The sequence below is a fragment of the Bicyclus anynana genome, chromosome 1 (genome assembly GCF_947172395.1).
Source record: "Bicyclus anynana chromosome 1, ilBicAnyn1.1, whole genome shotgun sequence".
Taxonomy (NCBI): domain Eukaryota; kingdom Metazoa; phylum Arthropoda; class Insecta; order Lepidoptera; family Nymphalidae; genus Bicyclus; species Bicyclus anynana.
This window is the reverse complement of record NC_069083.1, coordinates 10,562,193-10,587,491: the sequence shown is the minus strand read 5'-3', so window position 1 is coordinate 10,587,491 and position 25,299 is coordinate 10,562,193. Positions and strand designations below refer to the sequence as shown.

The following is a 25,299-nucleotide window of genomic DNA, read 5'->3' as shown; positions in this document are numbered from 1 at the left end:
CCGAAAAGTGAAAATCAATAATAATTTAGAAAGAAATATTTATTAAAAATTACAATTTTCTTACTTAATAAAACTTATCTCAATAATATCACATTACGTAAAGTAAATAAGTACCTAAGATGAACTTAGTCCGAAATAGTCCTTTTCCTCAATCTGAATATTAGGTACATACCTAACCTACTTACCTATACACTTTTACGAGAGAAAAAAAATAAGTCGGACATGTATCTACAGCTACCTTACCCTGATAAAGTATGTGTCAAACTTTAATTAAATTTATTACATCGATGATTATTTTAATTTAATTTTTATTATTTTATGTAATGATTCTGATTCTGAAACTTCAAGACCGCTCTGAACACAAGGCGCGCAGCTGCGCAGTGTAGAAAAACATACCTCAGAGGGGATTAGATTCATAGCAGACTAGAATTTTAGTGCAAACTATACCCACTCAGTATCATGAGCATTATCAGTATTTTTGTGCAGTGCCATATAATAAATATAATATAATAATAAATAAGGTATTAAAGTGCTAACTTAATCTACCAAACCCTACACTGCTCGTGGCTATAACACGCACTTGGACGGTTTTAAGTTGTCTCTAAAGACGTTTTCGAAACTGTGTGAGCTTCGAATAAGTCGAGTTAAAAAAACATAGTTACAGAATAGCGCCGCTGTATTGGAAAAGGAATTTTCCATTTAGTATAATTTGTAGGCGTTGTTCCTAACCTGTTTAAAAACCTTGCACGGAGTAACTAATCTAACTCTAAGAGGTAACTTCTTAGCACCGCCGAGACATAGCAAGCAGCGCAGTCTAACAGTAGAATTCATAGACGTTGTAGGGGCACCCCCAGGGGATCATTCAGCCGCTGAGTGTCAAATTCTCAAACAAATAGAGGTTAAATTCGACACTCGGCGGCTGAATGATCCCCTGGCGGTGCCCCTACAACGTCTATGAATTCCGCTGTAAGTGTTCATTTACACGAGCGGCAGCTGCTACCGACAACCGCAATCGGCAACGTCTCGGCGGCAGGCGACGGCGTCGCCGACTGCAGTCGACTCTCGGCGGCGGTCGACTTCGGTCGCCGACTAACGTCGGCTCCCATTGGCTGCCGCCGAGACGTCGCCGACTGCAGTCGACTGCGGTCGTCGGTAGAGTTGCCGCTCGTGTAAATGTAGCCTAAATGTCTGCTATCTGCGCGATGCTATAAAGTTACAACGGAAATGCCTGGAAAACTTTTGACCTGCGGGAGCTCATATACCTAATACCTACATAGACATGACGACGGTACCTACAAGGTACCTGACATAAATTATTTCATATACTAAACATCACCGATTGACCTTAATTACCTTTAACCTTCAATGAAGTTTTACCGTTAACGTAACTTATTGTCTTCATTATTAAGTAAATAGTATGCTATTAGATGTTATTTACGTTCAATAATAACTTGTCACATTACAGGTATATACCTACTAGTAGGTACTATATATGTACATACATCTAGTACCTACTTAGTACATACTTGTACATATGTTTTCTGTGGTACAGCGAATGTGTTGTAAAAAATATAACTATAAACGTAGACATATAATAAATCCTTAGTTATTTGGAAACAGCTGATTGTAAGGCACCTTAAGGAAAATTTTGTTTGCTACTTTAGTACCTATTTTATTCCAATTGTGCATAGCAAAAGGCAATAATTCCCTGTACAATATTTTCCAGTTTTCGTTTACTAGCCTCACTCCAAGGGCAGCTGAAAACAAACAAAATTATGTTAGTTTTTAGGCTACTAAAAGATCGTTACCTATGGCTGCCTACTTACCTACTATACCGGTAGCAAGAAATATTAAAAGTATATATTTTGTAATTCCTTGACCTTGCTCGTTTAATTACTATCTACATGTAAGTACCTACTATAAAATAAATAAATAAATAATTATAGCTGGATAAGTTAATATTTGTTTTGCGTAGGTATTTTGATACTTTGCGTAGATAGATGCAATACAGTCTTAATTGTATCACAATAGTATATCAAGGTTCAAGGGTTCGTATGTATTCTGTGCTAAGGGTTGGCGCAATCTAATAAAGTGCAGTATTATGCTTTTTTAAAATTAAATGGGCTGGTAGGCATGACCAAAGCCTCCCACCAGCCAGACCTGGACCAATTTTAAAAAAACCTTAATCAGCACAGCCGGGGATCGAACCCAGGACCACCACCACCACCACGCATACCACTGCGCCACGGAGGCCGTATAATACTTACTTATGCACTGTATTACCAGATGTAGAGAAAAGAGATTATCTGAGGCCACTTACTTAGTTCTTTACTCTCGGGAGCATCATTCGTCAGTTGAACGTTCATATTTGAAACATCGGGTCGCATGTAAAAGGATTTAATTCGTATATAAACATCGTTATTTATAGTTTCTGGTTTGCCATCTAATTTCCACGTATAAACAAGATCAGCTGGAAAAAATACACAAAAACTATGTAAAAACTTGTCTCTTTACGAGTAGGTGCGTACCTACCGGTTGGTGTAAAATTATTTCTTTATTCTGTTTCAGGGACAATGTTAACAATCTTTCATGATATACTTATTTATAGAAAAATATTATTATAGTGTCAAAGATTACTTATTATATTTCTAGATAAATTTGTAAAATGTTGATAAACAAAAAATAAAATATAAACTGGCTGAATATTTTGTTTTGTTTTGTTGCTTCTCGGCCCAAGGCGCTTTGGAACCCTCGTAACTTTAATTTTAAGTTTTCGACCGATACCGAGTTATCAGCATTATCTAATTACCTGACGTTTCGAAGGCGCTTGTAAACTAAGCCTAATTGAAATAAACGAATTTTGTCTTTCACTTTTAGACTTTTAGACTTTGATAAATGATTAAAATATTATAACTTATAAGGTAGTGTAGGAACCGTAACCGTAGGAACAATCACTATGTGGTTAATATTACAGGTCAGTGCATTATCGGTTTATGGGAAGGTCATTATTTATTATCTGCTTTAAGGTTCTAAACGACTGTGTTTCTGTCGTATAACCAATCACTAGATTCGAAGCTCAATATCAGAGCACATCAAGTTTTTGCAGATTTACTTTTTCGGAAAGGAAGTAGATCATAAGAGAAGAATTTTAATAGCCTAAGCTTTTTTATCTAGGGATTAAACAGATTGCAATAGCGATGAGAAATTTTGACATTAATTGACATTGTTTTATTATAAATAAATCTTAACTCTCTTTTTCTAAGTTTTCCAGCATTAAAGATTTTTTTTTGTCCACGACGCGACGTGCACAAAATATACAGGTGTATATGCAAGATATTAAACTGGTTTCTAAGTGGCTTATAACGCCTAATTTTCGGATGATAGGCATGTGATCAAATATTTAATTACGTTATTTTTTTTTCGAATTACCGACTCCTTTATTATTATTCATTTATTAAAGGCATCATGCGATGATATACACGTAGCTAAAACGCCACGAAACAAACTTATCTTTTAATTTATGGAGTTTTTTTTAATTAGGGTAGTCATTAGTAAATTGTAGATTGTTAACATGTCTTTTTTATCCTGACGCATGAAGTTATCGGAAACCACAATAATATAATTTTTTTTTTTTTTGCTGAACACATACTCGATTTTTATCTAAAACGCCGAAGCCCCGCAGTTAAACCCGCGTAGCGTAGGTGCCGTTTCCATTAGAATATGGGAATATAGCAAAAGAGGCTGTGACACTCACAAATAATGTGGCTTTCTAGAATTTAGAAAATCGCTTCAGTAGATCCACAGATTAGAGGTTACATAAACCACATAACACATTCGATGTTTACAACTGGCACACACTTGCGGTCCGCGTATAACCCCTCTACTTCTTCTTTCTTCTAACATAATTGGTAGTGAAGGATAATTTAGTTAAGCGTAATAGTAATAAGCCCTAATATAGTATAAGTTTTTTTTATTCTCTACAAGTTAGCCCTTGACTACAACCTTACCTGATGGTAAGTGATGATGCAATCTAACATAGAAGCGGGCTAACCTGTTAGGAGTAGGATGAAATCCACACTCTTTTCGGTTTCTACACGACATCGTACGGAACGCTAAATCGCTTGGCGGTACGTCTTTGCCGGTAGGGTGGTAACTAGCCACGGCCAAAGCCTCCCACCAGCCAGACCTGGACAAATTAAGAAAATCTCAGTCTGCCCAGCCGGGGATCGAACCCAGGACTATATATCTAAATCTACCGCGCATATCACTGCGCCACGGAGGTCGTCAAATATATAATATAATAAATAAAAAAAACATACTCATCTCAGTGTGATATGTGCCGCGCGCGGTGATGTTCAAAGCGTTGTAGCTACCGCCGCCTTCGTACTTGCCGCTCAGATTCACGGCGGGAGTGTACATATCCACTTCCAGGTGAAAACTATCTTCATCAGCACGCAATCTACGTAAAATATAAATTTTCTTATACTTCTAAAATCGTCGAAATGTCTTATGACTATACATCGTGAGGAAACCTGCATATCTGAGATTTTCTTGATTCTCTACGTGGATGAAATCTGCCAATCCGTATTTAGCCAGCCTGGTGAACTGAGGCCTAACCTTTCTCATTCTGAAGAGAAGAATATTGATTGTAAATTATGGCGATGAAATAAAAAATAAGGATATACGCTACATTTTTTTTTATAAAGAATATTGCCATATCTTTAAAATATGACCAATATTCCCATTGCCCTCCTACTATAGTCGGAAAAGACTGTATTAGGAGTGGGCACGACAATAGTCCAACGGAGCCGAAATCGAGCTACCACCCCTCGGTGATGAGTCCGACCACTTTACCGTTGAGCTATTGAGGCTTAATTTGTTTTACTAATTACTTATGAGGCTTGCATATTCGGAGTATAGAGATACGAGTATTTAGAGAACTCTCAGAGGATTTCAAAATAGTATTAGGATAGATAGATAAAGAGTAGAGATACTCATCGAATTCGTATATCCATCATATTGTAGTGATACCTATTTATAAAAATCTTTATTTATACACCCACACCAAAATAAAGAGTTAAACAAAGAACCTTACAACAAATAAGGTTTTATCAAGTCAATGATTATATCCTTTCCACTAGTTACTTGTAACATAAAAAGAACTTCCTTTAAAAAAAATGCAGTTACTTTAGTTATTTTCCACAACGCAGGTAAACCTTGGCTTTGCATATTAAAGTCATAATAAATACAATAATAATTCATGTACTTATGCAAATTGCATAAAATGTAATTTTCATACCTGGCATCACGGACAGTCGATGCTTTTAAACCAGCCACTATAATGTCCCTATTATCCATTTTGACTTTTACCTGTGAAATTAAAAAAAACAATCAATTCATAACTAGTAAACTACACTAAAGTTAATTGGTATCTAACTCCAGGAATAAATAAAAAAGAATGAATAATGAACAAAAGAAAGCTTAGGTATTGTGATGCCGAAATCACATGATCGCCAAACCTCAACTCAACAAATCATCACAAATTCAATTGTATAACTTGGTTTGCGCAGATTTGCAGGCGCTAGTCCACCAATCCGACAAGTCACTACTGTCTCAAATTAAAGGAAATTTGCCGCAAACGCTTGCGACGTATTTACGCAGTTTTAAGTGGTCGAAGAATATACTTTTGTGTTAAAAATGAATGGTTGGGAGAACGTGTGATTCCAGCATTATTCGCTACAGAAAGATTTACCTTCTACTTTAGCAATATTTTTAAACTAAATCTTATGAAACGAGGATAGAGGCACGTAAAGGAAATCAGATATTTTAAGGAAAATAAATTATAGTTCATACAAAACTATCTTAAGGACTTATTTGACAACATAAAGACTCCGAGGAAACAAAGCGGAAGGAACGGCAAATTAATTATCTTATTTACATAATAGACAAGGCAAATAAGCGCAAATATGAGTTTATTTGTTTACTAAGAGTTATTTACTAAACAACACTTAAATTTAAACGAAGATTTAGTTCATAAATTTACTTGGCTCAATAAGCTCCATCATCATTATTGCATTATCATCGAATATTCTGAAATGCCTAATAAGGGTAAAAACTTAAGCACAGAAAACATATGTACAAGTACTTAAGTTATAAATTTAGCGTCCGAGATTTGATTCCCATGTCACTATACATATCTACCAATATGACAGGTTATTTATTACTAGGTACATAGTAGAAGTGTTTGGGTCCTTACTAATGATGTGACTGTTCATCGGCTGAAAATGATGATGGTAATTATTTGAACTTAGTAATTCTTACTTGATTATTCTTATATTCCAACCGTAGTTCCTTCTGTACATAAGGATCGACGGGGGGTACTCCCAAATCCTTTATACCGGCAGCCATTACAGATATTCCATATTGTACTGCGTCAACAAGGCAATCATTGACATCAGGTGAGTTTCTGGCACACACTTTTAAATATTTTTCTGAAAAATAAGGAACTACCTATTAATAATAATTCAGACATTGGGTTTAGTTCTATTAACATCATAGTAGAAACTTTATAGTTGTAGACATGTATAGAGAACCAGTCCCTGAAGAATTATCTAGTTCGTAACAATACTAAAGGAACGCTTTCATCATTCCTTCTTCAGAAACTGTTTGGGCTATTAATCTCGGAAGAATAAATCCTCAAACTTAAATCCACAAAGTGAATGCTCTAGGACGGTACTATACCTGCTCATTTAGTAAAATCTTGAGTAAAACAATAAATGGTAGGTAGTTGATCGTGTTTTGCTTATAAATTTACACATCTCCTAAAATACGCAGTAGACTTGTATGTTTCTTTTTACGTGACAAGATTGTATACTTATCTATAATTTAAGGTAGGTATGCTCAACATAAATCTAAAATTTAATCATAATTATTTTGAAAATCATGAATTCAAGATACAAGTTGAAATCGAACAAAAAGTATAATTGTATGTAGGAGTAGGTATGTTTAAAATTATAATTATGAAAGCAAACTATGATAATAAGGTTATAATATTTATGTGCGCTTAATAAAACACCTTGAAAATATATACCTAGATTTTTAACCACACTCTGACTTTGAATTGGATCTCTTGTTTCCTGCCTATCTTATAAGTGTGTTATAATAAGTGTTTATGTTAGTTGAGTTAAATAGATTGTGTATTGGTTGTTAAATATAATAGTATACAGAACTAAAAAAACGCTTTTAGCACGCACAATTTTTCGTATTCCTGACAACAAATCCTTTAATTTGATATCCATATCATGGGGGTGGATTACAAGCAGCTAGTCCGCCATCTTAGGGAGGCTGCCATATTGAATTTGTAATGACGTTTCTTAGCTAGTCTATGTATTGTCATCATAACTCAGACCGTGTTTCATCCTAATCGAAGACCGGGAAGTGGGTCAAATTGAGATTCCAAGATTTTCTTACATACATATATAGTTACAAGTAAAGCTAACATAACCAGAGACGTACGAGTATAAGAATGTGGATTTGTTTTGGTCAGAGAACTACGAGTATAGTCACTTTGAAATTTTCCAATGATTAGTGACTCTACCACCGGTTCGGAAGGCAGAAACAACTGACATTAGATTCTAGTCACTAAAGACAACGCAACTTAAGCTTAATGTATTGATCTAGATGCAGCTTGCGCTTAATGTATAGGTATGTATAGCTTAATATATCCTCGAAGACAACGATAAAATTATATGACGAAAACTGTGGTTGTCATTAAAAAAGATTACTTGAAAACCACAATATAGTGCTCGAGTTATAGTGAAATTTTAATGTAATTTCAGATGCAATATATTATGATATGTTAAGTAGATCTTACGTACATAGAACTACCCTCTCATAGTACAACTGAGCGTGTTTGTGGTTCTATTCAAATCCCAGATAAGATTAGTTAATTAAGGAGCTATATCTTTCTTAGATTGTTGCAAATTGATGACTGATGTTGAAATTGTAGTACTACTCTACCTTCAATGATATAACTCGGAGACGTAGAAGTAGGTCCGAGTACCTACGAGTAACCAATCAACATCCCCGGAGAGCTAATTTGAGTTATGAACATTCACAATTACAAAGTAGCTCATTAATTACAGGTTTTACGTGAAATTTTCATCATAAAAATTATAAAAATAATATTATAGACATTTTAGTAGAGGTTTTCTTTATTAGCTTTCTTTAATACCTATCTTACTTTTATTGTGACTAAGTAGGTCCATCTTTATTTGAATTTAATGAATACAATTATATCTTTAATATTTTAGTGGCATGATACTTACGTGATATTTATATTTGGAATGAAAAAATCTATTTGAAGCATAGATACTTACACAAATTTAATACAACTTGATGAAATGTTGTAAATTTTATATTCTGAATTGTTGTACGCCAGATATGGCCTTATATAACAGGAAATAAATATATTTTTTTTAATATAATACACAAGTATAATCGACAAATTAACGCTTGATAGCTGTTCCCTGTTGGGAAGCATACAATATCGACTAAGCCCAAGGCGTCGTGAAATCGTAAGTACGAGTATACGTAATAGTAAACGAATAACATGTAGAGTTCATAGTTGTTTAAGAAATGTAGTAAACATTTGTTAAGAAAGAAAAACTATTGACCTTTATACAAACATACAAATATAACCAAAACAATTTAAGCATAACACTTGCAGTTGCCCTCGACTTTGTCCACCTAAAAGCAAATTACAAGGTCTACCACTGTGCACGAATCTCACAAAGTAGGTAAGTATTACAAAACGTTTATCGAACTTTAGGAACCAATAATATTGAGATTATATTCAAAAAACCAAGCATATGCTGGGGTACTGGAAAAAAAGTCTACGTGGTGTGTAATCTTCATCTTTAGGTATTCTTTTATAAAAGGCTAGGCTAATTTCAATGAAATTTTCACATACTAAAATACCAGCCCCTTAATTTAAAATTTATTCTCTGAAATTCATAAATATCCACTATTGTATATCAACTGTCGGTAAGTAGATCGTCTGCTATTACTGCTACGTCGTTGGGTCTGCGTTTTTAATTTATTTAATTATATTCTACAAAATACATATTGAAATTAAGCCTAACCATAATGCAACACAAATATAGTTTTATATTTATAAGAGAGATTTCTTTTAAAGCTATTATTTAGAAGCACGTTAAGGATGAGAATTTTAGAAGGAAAGACAAAACAAGCGACAACATAAAAATATCTAACGTATCTGTTTACGTTTACGATTTCAAATTATTATTAGAGAAACGTAATTAATATTTTTTAATCAAGTTTCACTCACCAATATCAACAGCACCATTACAATAGCTCAAAAGCAAAGCGATCAGCACACATAGAGACTGATTAAACATTTTCATTTTAGTCATTTAATTATGATAGTATAAAATACACGGACCAGTGCCTATTTCACCCGTATTTATGAGACGGGTTATCCGTCAGAGCAAACCACTGTTTGTGGCACAAAACAACTATTTCGTTTGGCTGCTGAGATTGCATCAATACAACAAGAGCTCAATGCCATACGCCGCGCCTGTGTTGGAGTATACTTGAACCAATCATGAATCACTTTATTAAAGGTAATTAAAAGTCTTACTCTGAATATTGTATGCCGTGATCCAAAAATAACATACGCTTCTCATCTATACTATTCGTAATATAGAGCTGAAGAGTTTCTCTGTTTGAAGGCGCTAATCTCAGAAACTACTGGTCCGATTTGAAAAATTCTTTCAGTGTTAGATAGGCCATTTATCGAGGAAGGTTATAGATTATATATTATCCCCGTATTCCTACAGGAACGGGAACCATGCGGTCGAAACCGCGCGCCGTCAGGTAGTTATCTATATATAAAAAAAAGGGACTGTTTTTTTTTATTCTTTACAAGTTAGCCCTTGACTACAATCTCACCTGATGGTATGTGATGATGCAGTCTAAGATGGAAGCGGGCTAACTTGTTAGGAGGAGGATGAAAATCCACACTCCTTTCGGTTTCTACACGGCATCGCTATCGCTAAATCGCTTGGCGGTACGTCTTTGCCGGTAGGGTGGTAACTAGCCACGGCCGAAGCCTCCCACAAGCCAGACCTGGACTAATTAAGAAAATCTCAATATGCCCAGCCGGGGATCGAACCCAGGACCTCCATTTTGTAAATCCACCGCGCATACCACTGCGCCACGGAGGCCGTCGAAACGGTCTGTCTTTAAATTAATAACTTTTCACTAAAATATTTCTAATAGTAATAGTAATACTTAATTCAAAAATTTAATTTTTGTCTGTTTTTTCGGTCTGAATCTCTAAAAACAGCTGAACCGATCCCCCTTTTCTTACAGGAACGTGTAATAGGCAGTGAAACCGCAGAGCGATAGCTAGTTTAAAATAAAACAAGTTTCAATATTTCAGCCTCTTTGAAGGTGTATGTAGTGATGAGGTATAAAAAATATATACTCTTTTTTTAATCTGATTCGTGCGTGTGATGTGTTCCGCAAGTTCCGAGACAGTGCCTACATTTTTTGTGAGGCATTTTTTGTGTATTACATTTTGATGTGCGTGTGTGTGTGGCGTAAGTAAAGCCTTGGGCTTTTATATATGAAAATATAGTTTTAACCATAGAGACTTCATCCAATGTATGACGTTGGATAATTTGGTATATTGTTCTATCGAAAAAAAGTTGGTCGTTGGTGCCCGTGCCGCTCCCACTCCTCATTTTTTCAGAGTTTGGCTATCATATAGAAATCGAATTTTGCAATCCATAGTTTGTATCCATGATAGTTCCAGAAATCAGACAAAAACAAACATACAAACAGATTCTTCCGCTTTATAATATTAGTATAGGTCATAATATTAGTAGATAGGATTGTTATTATACAATTCTGTAAACCCTTGAACATAGACATACGAGTAAATGGAAAAAATCGCTATGTAGCGATAAGGCCGCCTTTTGTATACTGTTTCTTCTTTGTATTGTTCGTTCTTTTTTTAGTGTTATATTGTGTTGTACAAATAATATAAATAAATAAATAAAATGGACCAACTCATGATTGAATGGCGTGGTTTAGGAGTAAGAAATAACGGTTCAAAAGATAATGAAGATGTACTATCTGTTTCCGTAAGAACCCCTGCAAGGAAAATTTTAAACAATTTATTTAATTGACTAAGGAAAAATAAAATATAATGCTACTACATTTGCGCAAGCAACCAATAAGCTATCGGCGACAAACAGAAACTTAAACCGCTTATAATAAGCAGTAAGATGATCAAGGTGTGGACATCATGGACGTCTGAGACCTGAACATCTTATCAGGACTAAAGAACAGCGCAAAAAACAAAGTATATAAGTATCCTATCTACATACAATTAAACAATAAAAATAAAAATAGTGATTATAAATTATTATTTGTACCTATTTGTAATGTAAACTTCGTTCGCATGGAAACCCTTGACCAACTTTGCACCCGGTTTCATAGGGGTAAATTTTGGAAAATCTTTTCTTAGCGTATGCCTACGTCGTAAGTACTGTCTGGTTGCCAAATTTTTAAAAAGGTTATAGTGAGTCAACCTTAAAAGCTGATGTTTAGAGATTTTGGTTTTTTTGCAGAAATTTTAGGAGAACAATTCAGCGCATGCAACGGAAGTTTTAAAAAGGAATAACGCATCCAATCAAACAAAGGGGAATTGGCGTATCTACGATTATTTCCTAGGGTGGGCCTGGGCCCCGACATCAAGTCTATTATTAGTATCATAATAGAATTCCATATCGTAGCCCAGAATCCTAGGGTGAGCAGAGGTCCATTCTAGGGTGGGCACGGTTATTGATTTATTATAGTTAATCAAAATAATATTAATTATTAAAACAGCTACTCGTACGGACAACAACGAAGTTTATCATTAAAATAGGTTACATGAACACTTGCGTAATACGTATGATATTCGTTCAGGCGTTCGTTTTTTTTCAAATTCTTTAGCAATATCGGTTGTGTAGGAATTTGCTCATAATGTTTTAACCAACATAACATACCCTTTCTTGGAGCCTACTCAGAATTGACTGAATCTTCTCTTTTTTAATAACCGCATGATTCAAAACTTGTGAATTAATAGCCGCCATAAACGCCTAGAGGCGGATTATTCATAAGGCTAATGTCTGTGAAAAAATTCTAGGCTAGGTGTCAAAGAAAAAATTCACTAACTTAAATTAATTTGTTTGTGAATTAATGTAAAATGTTAGGTCCAACTTTGAGTAACCACTACCAAACGTCTAGTAACTCTAAATACAGGCAACAACAGTTGATGCTATGTCTGTAGTTAGATCAATACCATTGAATCAGAGGGTTATCATTCTAACCCGGGTAAGTCACAACATCGTGAGGAAACCTGCATACCAGAGAATTTTCTTAATTCTATGCGTGTGTGAAGTCTGCCATCCGCATTGGGCCAGCGTGGTGGACTATTGGCCTAACCCCTCTTATTCTAAGAGGAGACTCGAGCTCAGCAGTGAGCCGAATATGGGTTGATAGCAAGTCACAAGGAAACTATTCGTCCCGTTCATAATTTAGGCCGTTTCGGGTTAAAATGTAGGCCCTTAGGTTTTATTTCAGGTAGTCAAATCAAAGCTATCAGGTCCCGGATGTAGTATCACTATATCTTTATTCTGGTATCACTGTCAATTAAAAGATATTAAATAAAGCTAAAGAAGATGTGTGAGGCACCAAAATGGTCACCACTCAGCGTGTGCTACGTTAGTGATGGATCTACTAGCGCAGCGCTGGTCTTTCGTGGAGCCATGTATGGTAGAACGTCAGTGGCAAAAGAAATGCGCATGTCTGTTTATCTTTCAACTGATTTTAAAATTTACAAAATGCATTGGGTTCATCACTTAGAGCTATAAATATATTCAAGTTAAGTGGTTAGCGTTGACATGGGACTTACAATTGCGTTATCAACATAAGGATAAGCTACAAACTTATGGAATTATGAATACAATACAAACACCTTGTCCATAATTTCAAAGTAATATTTCTATGAAATTTTAGGTGTTTGATTGGGGCGCTCTCATCATTATCATCCTTTACTCTGGCCTAAGGCAGTATTGCAATAAATTTGTGAAAACATTCTCAAATCTTATCGATTCAGAACACAGCTATAAATAAGCTGTCTCTATTTAGAATACTTTAGCAATATAGATTCCAATCCAAATTATATCCAATGTTTATGCAAAAATAAGCACACATTTCTTACTCGCAAACCTATTAAGCTTGTAAAATATAACTAACGGGACAGCATGTAACCAACGACAGAACTAGTGCATCTAAATAAATATTGACAAATTAAATATTGACCTCGAACACAATTCGTGTGATAAATGTTTGCCGATTTATGTGTATCAATCACTTGTCACGCAAGTACTGAGATATTAATGAGTGTATATTTATTTCCAACGGGTCATCGACATTAAATTGGACGCCTTTTGTATTTCGCTAACATACGAGTATTAAGAGACTATCATTACGGTACTTTATGTCCGTTTATGTTATATAGTCCAGAAAAATCTACAGAACTATTATACCTATCGACTATTTAACAGATCGACGATTAAATAAGCATTTTTTTATAAAAAATATTGATTGTAAGTAATACCTTATTTAGTTTATAAAGTCAACGGCGCTGTCGATGTCATTATCGTTGGAAGCATTATTTAGAATCTTTTTTTTAATTATCAAGGTGCGTTTCAGCAGAAATATGAGGGTGTGAAGAAGAATAGTGTAAAAATAAGCAGGATGTTATTGGCGGATTGGTCGTAAATCAGATACACAAAGCAAGTACTAAACCGAGCTAAATAAAATTAATAAAATACACTGCTTAAACAAGGAAATAATTCATCTAAGCTATGATTTATTGATTTATGATGATTTGAAGACATCAATTAGGTAAATGAATTATAAATATTAGGGTTAATTATATTAGATTAGAAAGAAAATAAGAATTATTTTATATGCTTTATAAGAAGTTAGATAACACTACTAATGTTTTTGCATCCCGGATAATTATTATTATAATTTAGGCTAGGTGAAATTGTAGTCTTGAATTAAAAATATCTACGAAGAATAATAATTTATTAATGATTGTTTGCAAAAAACTTTTAGTTAAATCAACTGTTATGAATATAATACATTTTCAACTCACTATTTTCTAGAGCAATGCATTTGAATTTTTATTTAAATGTATATCTGCTAAAAAAACTGATTTTTTTGTTATTAAATAAATAAAAAAATAATGAAAAATTAATCTTAATAAAAAATCACCGTTTTTTGAATAAATTTCAAAATAATGTTCGGTCTGCTTTGTCGACGTGTTCCTTGGTGAATGTGTTTATTGTTGCACTTTGTAATACATGAAATCGACATCACACGGCTATAAAACTTAAAGGAAAACCTTTTAGTAATGAATTTGCATTCAACGGGCCATTAAACAGACGTACCTTACTCATTCGATTTAGTATTGATTGATATCAAAGTGGGTGTAAAGTTCGTTTTAAACCATTTCTGCGAAACAATTTATTGTATTAATAATATTACATACGTACTCACTGGAATTTTAGGGATCTTCATAAACTGTTTAAAATCCATTAAATATGATGTGTCGCCATAACAAAAAAACCTTTTTAGCATTTACTTTAATAAGTTTATTATAATAAGGGGGGGCTAAAATTGTCTAAAGAAAATAATTGTCCACATAATTTTCCTCAAGTTTCTTTTTTTTATAAGTTTTGTTCATTGTCTATTCTTCTATATTCTTATATTAAACAATGAAGTACAATTATTACGCTTATGAAACCTCAATAGCTCAACGGTAAGAGCGGTTGGACTCATCACCGAGGGGTGGTGGTTCGATCCCCGTCCCGTTGGTCTATTGTCGTATCCACCCCTAGCACAGTCTTTCCCAACTAGTTGGAGGGGAATAGGAATATCTTTTTTTTAAAGATTCTTTAAAAAAAAATTGAAAGTCTTTAAAGTAGTATATCTTGATAGACAGTCGTCAATTCGAGTAGGTATTCAACAAAAGAAAGCTACAATTCTTATATTCTAATTTCTTTAACGTAAACATGAACATTATAAAACAGTTAACTTTAAAAGCAGCAAGATATCTTTATATGCCACAGTAAATTTATTTTATCTGTATCATTTAACTTCATATAGCCTTAACTAGAGACTAATCTGTACATTTAGATGCCTATCTTCTGAATGAGTTGTTGTTCGGTAGTATTGCTACAACTTGAAAATGCTTCTCTTTGATTTTTTTTTAATTTTCCCTTTGTTTTATAAATTGAAGGGTCATTTGGAAGAACAGCCAATGTCAAAAAAGTCGAAATGAGATTTTTGTTTCCAAATAACCCTTCAATTGTAATAAAAAGACCGGGACCCGCAGCAGAAATAACTGAAACCGGTAGGTGGCACAAGTATGCCTTCCTGACTTCATGCCGACTCTAAGAGTTACATATTTGTTCCTTTTGCCGTGGAGACACTTGGGCCATGGAGTCGCAGTGCCAAACAATTTCTTCAAACCATTTCACCGCGGCTAGTTGTCTCAACTGGTGACAGAAGGACTAGCTGATTTATTGCGTAAGGATCAACCTGGCTGTCCTGTCCTGGCGCGGCATTGCAGCCAGTATCTTTGCCACCATTTCACGTGGGCATGATTTGTATAGTTATTAGGATAAGTTACGTTTTTTTTCAATAAAGACAAATTAAAAAAAGTTAAAATTTAGCAAATTTAACATATCTCTAAACTTTCATATTCAATTATGATGTAATTAGTTAAGTATTATGTATGAAATTTGGTGGTGGTATAAAAGTATAATATTTTCTGCCCATTGCTTAAATTCAATCAGTAAGACAATTGAAAATTTAAATTGTTATTTTAATATAGGTCCACATTTACTGGCATCGTTGTTTATTTTATGTTATTTAATCTTCGAACCCTTATTTTATTACCCAAAGTCTCAATATTACAAAAATTATGATCTCGCCCAGAATGATAAAATGGTGGTTCGACGACCTCTTAAAATTTAAAGTAAAAATATTGAGTAGGTACGAGTATTCGCGCGTGCAGTCATCTGTATAAGTCGCAGATAGTCGTTTTAGATATACCGCACAGTTCGTCATCTTTAAAAAGCTCTTTGTAATGAAGGCAAATGTCAGATACAAAGCTAAGAAAAGCTCTGTTACTTATTGAGCCTAATGTAGAGCGACATCGTAAAAATATTATAAAGGCGCGAAATGAAGTGGGCGCAGCATTTTGCGAAGTGACTCCTTGCGGACCGCACATCCTTGCGACTCGCGCCCATATTTACACTCCGAGCTTTTTGACGTCATTAGTGAATGTATTCCTTTTTTGATTTAAAATGTCATTAAGATTCCAATGCTCAATATTCCTACTGAGTCTTATAGCCGCTGTATCTACAAGTGACTCTATAGATGCTAATGAAAATGGATTTTCAGCGACCAATGGTGCTTTTTACTCGGACGATGCAGTTATTTTAAACGGTGAGGTTATTTTTTTTTTGTATTTAAAAAAAACATTATTAATTTTAAATATTTAATCTCTATTCACTTATTTAATCTATAGATATCAATATTAAGTATTTCAATTTCCCTAATTCCTCATTGATATATTATTTCATAAAACCATTTTTTGTTGACTTAAATGTTTATCGTTAAGTTAGGATATTAAACAAAATAATAATTAGTATAAGAACATAGTAGATTCTAAATACGTAATTCTTGTTTCAATGATCGCCAGTTTTTCGAATTAGTAAAGTAAATCACATCGAATCATCTATACCTAGCCTTAAGTACGAGTAGCATCGTGTATTCTTATAGCAAGTCCACAAAACAATACACAACATATTCACAGTATGAGGTTATGAGGCCGGAGAAAGTAAAAATTTGCACTCTCTATGTCCGGTAGCTGAGACTGAGTGATAAGGATAAGGCACGTACTCATATATTGGGTAGGATAAGAATACTTCTAAATAAATTCAGTAATATGTTTGAGCACTTTTAGATACCGATGCTTTATTCTCTTGAGTTATTAAAGCCTTTCACATGCCTAATACATTTTTTTCTAAATAGTATATACTCGTAGGTACTTGCAGTTGGTATAATCTAAGACAAATATCTCCATATTATGTGTATTCTCCATAAATCATATAGTTTAATTCAATTTCGCTCTTTCCCTTCTCCTGGATTTTCACCAATTTCATGATTGCTTTAGAACGTTTTATAAATTCAAAACAAAGGTTTTGGTTAATCATGTTTATTTACCAGACTATCGCTACCAAAAAAATAGTAAATAGGTACTCACTTCCGATGATCACATTATATTAATCCACTAACATGCATGCATTACTGCAATTATGACGTTTAACCGTAGTTAACTACTATAGCATTAATTAATGAAAAGAAAAAAAGCAATGTAAGCTGTTGTCTATCTGAGTTTGGCATGAAATATAGGAAAATGTATCGTTAATCTGTTTAATGATATATTAAAGTGATGCTATTAGTGGATTTTCCAAACATCCCTCGCTTCACATTCTTGGGATAAGGAAATGTATAACTTTGATTCGCGAAACACGTGCGTCATTATTCGGAAGATGTCGCGATATCGATTCAATGCAAATTGTATCTCGCCCACGCTCGCTCGGATCAAATCAATCACTCATTGTACATATAGACTAAGAGCCAGCGACGGCCAGATATTCGTCATTTTATAAAAGCTGTAAGTTTGTTTGTCAGTTTGTAAGTTCATGCTCAGTCATAAATAAGTACGGAGCCAATGAAGGAATTTGGACCATGGTTACTTTGGGAGGTAGCAATTTTCCCTGAGTCACTCAACCACCTAAGTATAAAGTGTAATTTTTTTAAATATGAGACCGCGGAATATTTTGAGAAATTATATCTCCATTCGTCAGACATTTGGTTTTATGGAAAACCTTCGTTAGAGATCCTCAAAGTTGTATATACATAGTGGTGTGCACTTAATATATGCAAATATGCTCTGCTTTCTCTAAGTACCTGTAATAGCGACGGATTTTTTTATTTTGTATAATCTGTACTCATGTAATAGGCCAAGGTATTTGGAAGTCAATACGAGAGGCAAGAGACCAACAGTGGACGACGGCTGATAATGATGATGATGGTGATGATAATCTGTACTCACGTATTGTGTTTATCTCTAGTCAAAAACTTTGAGCACGCCACTGCTTACATAGTGCTTTTCGAAGGGTTGCCGAGAAGCAAAGTGACTGACGACTTTGGATATAATTTTCCAGATTATGCTTAGAAAAAAATGTGAAAAGATACTTTATAATTAGACACTCTAGGATCTGCATTCCTGGAACCTGCTACCTCCCAAAGTAACCACGATCAAAACACCAAAATTGGCAACCATACTTACTTACATATGGTAGGAGCAAGAACTGACAAACTTACAGCTTTTAAAAAATGACGAATGTCTGGCTGTAGCCGGCTCTCCATCTAATAACCCGTTGGCTCTAAGAGCGCCCGCTTGTAACGTTTTTTGCAGCTTACTCGTATATACAGGGCGTTAATTGGATCTACCGAAGTACCAAGTAGACGCCATTGACATTTTCTATCACTGGTCCACGAACCCGGAATCCCGACATTATCAAACAGTGATCGTACCGCCGATCTAGAGTGATCGCTGGCGACATTTCCAAATGCTAAGACGATTAATGTTAGCAGTGATTAGAAAAAGCATTGCAGTGGCATTTATTCTTTAATGTAATAAAAGGCCAAATGCAGTAGCCACTACAGTTTTGTATGATCAAATATATTACTGCATTAGCATAACACGGTGCAATAAAAATCAAGTGCATGAAATGTTGAATCAATTCAATTTGATCTCATAATTGAATTAACATCTGCTTATAAATTAAATTAGCACCACGATGTAGCACTGCGGGTATAAATACTTATACACACAGAGTTTACGTGCTTAGGTTAACGCCTGCTGCTTCGTTCGTGTGAGCATTCATAATTAACCAATTATAAGCCTGTGTTAATCTAACATTCGTACAGATAATTATGTTAAAGAATCTACTATGTTAATTATTTTGGTATAAGGTTAATGAAAATTCAAGTAATCAATCATACTCATTGAAGACTCACGTGGCAGATGTAACTCACATGCATACATTCATTCGTTATTCGATTCATATTATCAGTTACAATATTATAGATAAATTATTATATTCCCATTTGGTACAATTTTAAAAACTCTTTCATTAAGAGTTACCGAGCAATTAGTACATTTCAGCACGTATAGCATGTGACAAGTGATATGACTGATTTTAGTGGTTTTGTGTTTTGATTATTTTGTAGGATAATGTTTAGTTATTTGTGTTGCTGCATATTGGTGATAGATATTTTTAGTTTCCAATAATTATACCATTGGAATCTTTAAAGTTCTGCATGTTGTCTTTCATAGTCCACCGTCCACGCATGACGAAATACATAAAAAAGAAAATATTATCCACATTTTTAATATTACAACCCTCAATCCCCTTCTCTAGTATAAAGACATAAGGAATGGGTAAAACAATAGTCCAACGGGTGGAGATGGAACCCATGACCTATCGGTCTTGAATCCGGTCCTTTAACCATGGAGCCTTTGAGGAGGAGCAATACAATTTTGAATCATTCATCAATGAATTTAGTAAACTCTAACGAAGCATATCGATCATTAATTTTGACAAACTTTAATTTTACTATAATTAAGGCAGCGCTGCTTCGGTGCAGCTTTTGACTTTACAGTTACACCGTTAATTCATTCTGAACATGAATATACAAGAGCAAGCCTGTTATTTGTTAACAATAAAAAATAATAATTTATTTCATTCTTATATCAGGTGCACAGCAATGTAAACGCTGTATCGAGGAATAATTTAAGCTGGTACATGATCATTAGTGTCGTAGAAAATCCAGCTTAATCACTGAGATGTTTTGGTTCCAAGTTGCTCTTATTATAGGCCTACTGACATCTTCAAGGGCGGTTATTTACACTGCGTTGTCTTTGAGTAACATTCTTGTATTTACCTGTATAATTCAAATTGAATTATTAGTTCATTAGCCCAGTGCGAGTCTTTGTAAGTGTATTAAAATCTTACTTACTCGTTACTCTTCTGTCCATTTTGTATTTAATTGAATAAGGAATAATTAGAGACTTGTTTATTATACTCTTTTCATGTTCCCGAACATTTTTATGTCCGTAGTTAAAGTTATAATAATAGCAATATAGTAATACGAAAATGATAAAAATATATATTTTGTAATGATAAATATATATATTTTCTTTTCCTACCAGCTTTTTCCGCAGAGATATTCATTTACTCGTACCTAACGTTTGCGTAGCGCAAACGCCGCTATTTTGTCATATTAGTACAGTTACATTTTAGGCAAGGGCATACGGAAATTAAATCCACCTTCATTGCTCCGTTGTTTGACTCTGTATCCTCTCCATAGCATGGCGATTTAACACCACAAATTTCTCAACAGTTGTTTCCCAATGTTTCATAGATCGAACCAGGACTCGAACCCTTGTCCTCATGATCCTAAGCAACATAGGTTAACCAATGCGCCAACGAGGCTGCTCACGAGTACATGTACCTATTACCTCATGCATTTCGTACATACCTGTTACTCTCGACCAATGATTACATATGTTGGAGTACACTAGTCTGAAAGAGCTGAACAAAAACTTGTATGGTACGAGTAAGTTATATGAAAAATGACAATGATCCTTAGTGATTAGAATGACATAGTAAAAAAAAATATAACATACTCTGAACTATCTTGACATTGAATTATTATTATTGAGTGGTAGTTCAATACACATTTTCACATATTTAAAATTATAATTCAGATATGCATGCCTGTTATGATCAGAGCCATTAAAACAAAATCAAATTCCAATACGTGGGTACTAATCGAACACCGTTATAAATCGACATAAAATAACATGTTTGCACGTTGGGTGTGTTGGATGAATGCTTTTTGGACGTTCGCAGAATATTATATTAGCGATGCTTATTACTCACATACTTACCTAACGTTATAATGTGCAGGTGATAACACTGTAAAACAAAAGTATTGTACTGTAAAACAAATTTATTTATTCGCATAATACATTTAATTCAAAGTAAAAACAGCACAGAATAAAACTCGTGAACCTATATTTTTTACTTGGATATCGCAAATATATTACAACCTAATTGGAGTTGTTTTGTAATATAATACAATATAACTCATATAAGAGTATATCGAGACGCGCCTTAAGCGCGTTGATGTCTAATTTATTACATTTTCAAAAAAATAAAGTTATTATAGTGTTTATTTATTTTGATAAAAAACATAGCTACAAACTGTAGGTATGTAAAATGTATGTGCTTTGTATATGTTTTATTGTTTTATAGGACATATATTTTATGATAAATAAAGCAGAAACATCTAAAAACAAATTAAAAACATAAACCGGTACCCATTGCATTAAGAATACAGAAGGAAGGAGTAAAATAAACTTTATTCCCGTTTCAATATAAAGCATTAACAATATAATTAGTAGGCATTTACAGTTCAAAATAAGCGTATTTTATATAAAAAGTCTTTCTTATATTTCTTGAAAATTTTATATATATATTAAGAAATTAAATATCACGTGTCTCAAACTGTGAAGAAAAAACATCGTGAGCGTGAGAAAACCCGCATTCTAGAAAATTTTCTTAATTACCTGCGTATGTGGTGAAGTCTGCCAATTCACATCGGACCAGCGTGGTAGACAATTGGCCTAACTCCTCTCATTCTGAGAGGAGACTCGAGCTCAGCAGTGAGCCGAATATGGGTTGATAATTATGAACGATGATATTAAAAGCTGATAGAATGTATGTAAGCTATGTTTCTAGTGCACGTAGGTAATCTGAGATGTGCTGCTATATTAAAGTTGGTGGGTTTCAACTGGTAAGCCATAATAATTATGCTTGTTCACCCAACTTTAAAACAACTAAATAAACTATTAAAACTACTGAAATATTTGTTCTGATGTACGTAAGAGATTCTTAAACTACTTCTCTGTAAATAATAAAAATAACACAATAATTGTAATATTACAGTGCGCCCTTGATGTCATAATCAAGTTATCTGTCTTAAATTAATTTAAAATAAGTAAATAATAAATGCTAGGAATTAAATGTCAACAAAGTCAAAAATTCCTTATTCAAGTAGATCGAAGTAGATAAATGGCTTATATTATTAAAATGAAATATCACATAAACTATACGCCTGAAGGCTTTCGGACAATTTCGAATCGCATAGATTTTGCTCCACCGATTACTATCGCACTCAGTGGCGTGCATGAGGTTTTTAATTAGGATATGCACTATAGGCACAAATTGGGAATTCCTTCCCGTAATACAGGTATATAATGAATCCTCAGGGTATGCAATGCGTTTATCTATCTATGGATCGCACAGAGAGACAACAGACTAATGATTGCAAAAAGGGTGGTTTTTCGTTTCTACTCGTATGTCGTAGTTGACTCAACATATTCATCTAGTATTTTCTGATACAGACAGACAGTTCGTTTTCTGATTAAGGGGAATGAAAACGATGGTAAATTGACATATTTATGGCATGCTTCTTATTTCCTATCTAGTAAAAAATAATAAACAAGTGCGAACTTCCCATTTTATGTACTAAAAGGCCTTAATTAAGCTGAAACTAAATTTACATTAATTAAAAATGTTAACACTCACATAGGTACTAACCAGATTATTTTATAACTGAAAATAAAATGCTTTTCAAAAACGATAACATATACATATAATAACGTAAGGATGAATTTTGAAATAAAATGTGATTATGTACCTACATCAGAGCAGATGGGCATGACTAATACAAGCCGATTTTTAATATAATCTATAGAACTAGATTCCGTTTTATATAATGAAACTTTTTATCAACAAAACTGTTATTATTTAAGGATATCCTCGCTATTAGTGTCTGTTTACATTAAAGCAAATTCATGTTATGACTGGAACACATATAAAGGCATGGTAAATATATGCAAATTGCCATCGGTGTCCGATGTTATCCAAACTGCGATATAAAATTATATGAAGCGATCGCGTAGGCGGGAACGAGTTAAGAATTTCTTCCATTTGCAATTAGATTTTATGACATATATTAGGCGTACTTTGTATAATAATTAGTTGGTACCAAGAAAAATAAGTATCTAATTTATGCTTACGGATAAGTACCGTTCTTTTTTTGTTTTTATTTATTCTTTACAAGTTGGCCCTTGACTACAATCTCACCTGATGGTAAGTGATGATGCAGTCTAAGATAGAAGCGGGCTAACTTGTTAGGAGGAGGATGAAAATTTGCCGTGGAAACCTCTGAGACATGGAATCGCAATGCGAAAAATTTTGTCCGAATTATCTCACCGCAGTTTAGTAACTCGAATAGTGACAGAAGGGTCATTTTTTGTGCAAAGGATCAGCTTGACTGTCTGACCCACCTACGCGGGTGAAACCGCGGGGCGTCGGCTAGTATAATATTAAAACACGACGAATTGAGATCTTCCTTGAAGTCAACAGTCAATACAGAACAAATCGTAGTACCTAATAGCATCGCATTATTATTTGTTGAGCTATTTAGCAATGGTACCTACCTAGTCAATGTTTATATCTTAATATATAAACTCGAAAGGTCATTCATCACGAAATCTCAAAAACCACACCAAAGATGTAATTTGGCAGGGAGGTAGTTTACAGTTAGTAGACGTCTGCTAAGAACGGATTTTGCAAGAGGGCCTGATTAAGGAGGTTTAAGGACGAACGAAGTCTGCTAGTATTATATACCCTTGATTTTATGAAAACATGTAGAAATTCCATGCCGTCAATGTAAATAAGTAAATAGTCTTATTATTAACAAAATCAAAACTCATTTCAGTGCCAGCGGAGCGAGTGAAGCGTGAAACAAATACCACACGAGATGGAAAACAACTATTGTTATTAAGTCCCAGACAAGTAAGTGTTATTTTTGTCCTCGAAGGCAATCATATTTTTTATAGCGACTGCCAATAATTCAAGAGTAATTATTCTGAGCTAATCGAATTTTGTGATCAAGTTGACTAACTAGTTGATTCGCGCGACTTAGCGCATCATTGATGGCAAATACAATATTATTTTGTAAATACCTACGAACCAGCTCTGCTCTGCAATTTCATAAACAGTTGTTCATATTATGTAATTTTAATGTATTTATTTATACATAGCGACTCCATTCGCATGAAATTCTGTTATTGAATCTGAACACTTAGGCACATTCATCTATTTTTTGCTTTATTAAGTGTTGTATTTTTTGTGATTGTCACCTAAACGACAGCACTGATTTGGATAAAAAAATTGTACTTTAGGGTGAATCCCTGGATGTTTAGAAATTTGAATATACAGATAAACCAAGTGGATGGCAACGTGATAGCGTTTATTGTTGTTAATTTTCATCAAAATTAGCTCGTAAAAGAGGACCTGTTCCAGTAAATTCGTAACTGAAACTGGATTATCGATATAACACAATACAAGAAACTCTGTTCAGGAAGAAATGTCTCTAGAAGTCATAAATGAATAGGTAATGTTGGTGTATTTAAATGAAGACCTGAACCAACTATACCACAATCTGGTCAGCGAAAATTGCAGCTCTCGATTTTTGATACTTGCATAAATATTTCTTCCGGTTACTACATATTCTTAAACTGTTTAAAAAAAGTTAATACATGATAAAATATAACAAAAGACCCGACACAAACATCATGACAAACTACTTTAATTATACTAGTAGGTAGTAAACTAAAATGTTAGGTATGTACCTAGACATTAAAAAGCTTCACGTTGTACGAACTTGTAATTAATAACATCTACCAAATGTCAGGTATTATCCTAATGAGTGACTAATACAATAATACCTATAAGGTTATTTTCTAAAAATGTTTGCTACGAATCAATAATATATATTGATATAACTTGAAGCGTGAGTTAAATTAGTCAACAGAACGGAAAACTGCAAAGTAATTACGATTTAAAAATGAATATCTTCTATATTCAGAGACTTTATTTGATTAAACCAAGGATAGATACTATGATACGATGTAATGAAACCCCGCTCAAA

At 33.9% G+C, this 25,299-nt stretch overlaps 2 protein-coding genes across 4 annotated transcripts in view; one reads left to right on the top strand and one right to left on the bottom strand.

Annotated features, from left to right (window-relative positions):
- Positions 1 to 21: 21 nt before the first annotated feature.
- LOC112051341 (circadian clock-controlled protein daywake) lies at positions 22 to 14,433 on the bottom strand. 2 transcript variants are annotated; one of them, XM_052891382.1, is made up of 6 exons: positions 14,362 to 14,433; positions 6,322 to 6,491; positions 5,300 to 5,370; positions 4,320 to 4,459; positions 2,321 to 2,470; positions 22 to 1,757 (listed from the first exon to the last, which is right to left on the bottom strand). In XM_052891382.1, exons 2-6 carry the CDS (start codon positions 6,406 to 6,408, stop codon positions 1,603 to 1,605), a joined length of 603 nt encoding a protein of 200 aa, XP_052747342.1. In that variant the 5' UTR covers positions 6,409 to 6,491; positions 14,362 to 14,433; the 3' UTR covers positions 22 to 1,602. The 2 variants fall into 2 exon arrangements, with proteins under 2 accessions (XP_052747342.1, XP_023945715.1); XM_024089947.2 differs by lacking the exon at positions 14,362 to 14,433 and adding an exon at positions 9,350 to 9,561.
- A 1,826-nt stretch (positions 14,434 to 16,259) lies between these two features.
- Positions 16,260 to 25,299, top strand: part of LOC112051314 (chymotrypsin-like protease CTRL-1) — an 18,013-nt gene continuing 8,973 nt past the window's right edge. The window contains exons 1-2 of one of the 2 annotated variants that reach the window (XM_024089916.2): positions 16,260 to 16,602; positions 24,085 to 24,161. In XM_024089916.2, the coding sequence (XP_023945684.2) occupies positions 16,461 to 16,602; positions 24,085 to 24,161 (219 nt within the window). In that variant the 5' untranslated portion in view covers positions 16,260 to 16,460. The remainder of the gene's footprint in view (positions 16,603 to 24,084; positions 24,162 to 25,299) is intronic. The other variant, XM_024089924.2, reaches the window with a different exon arrangement.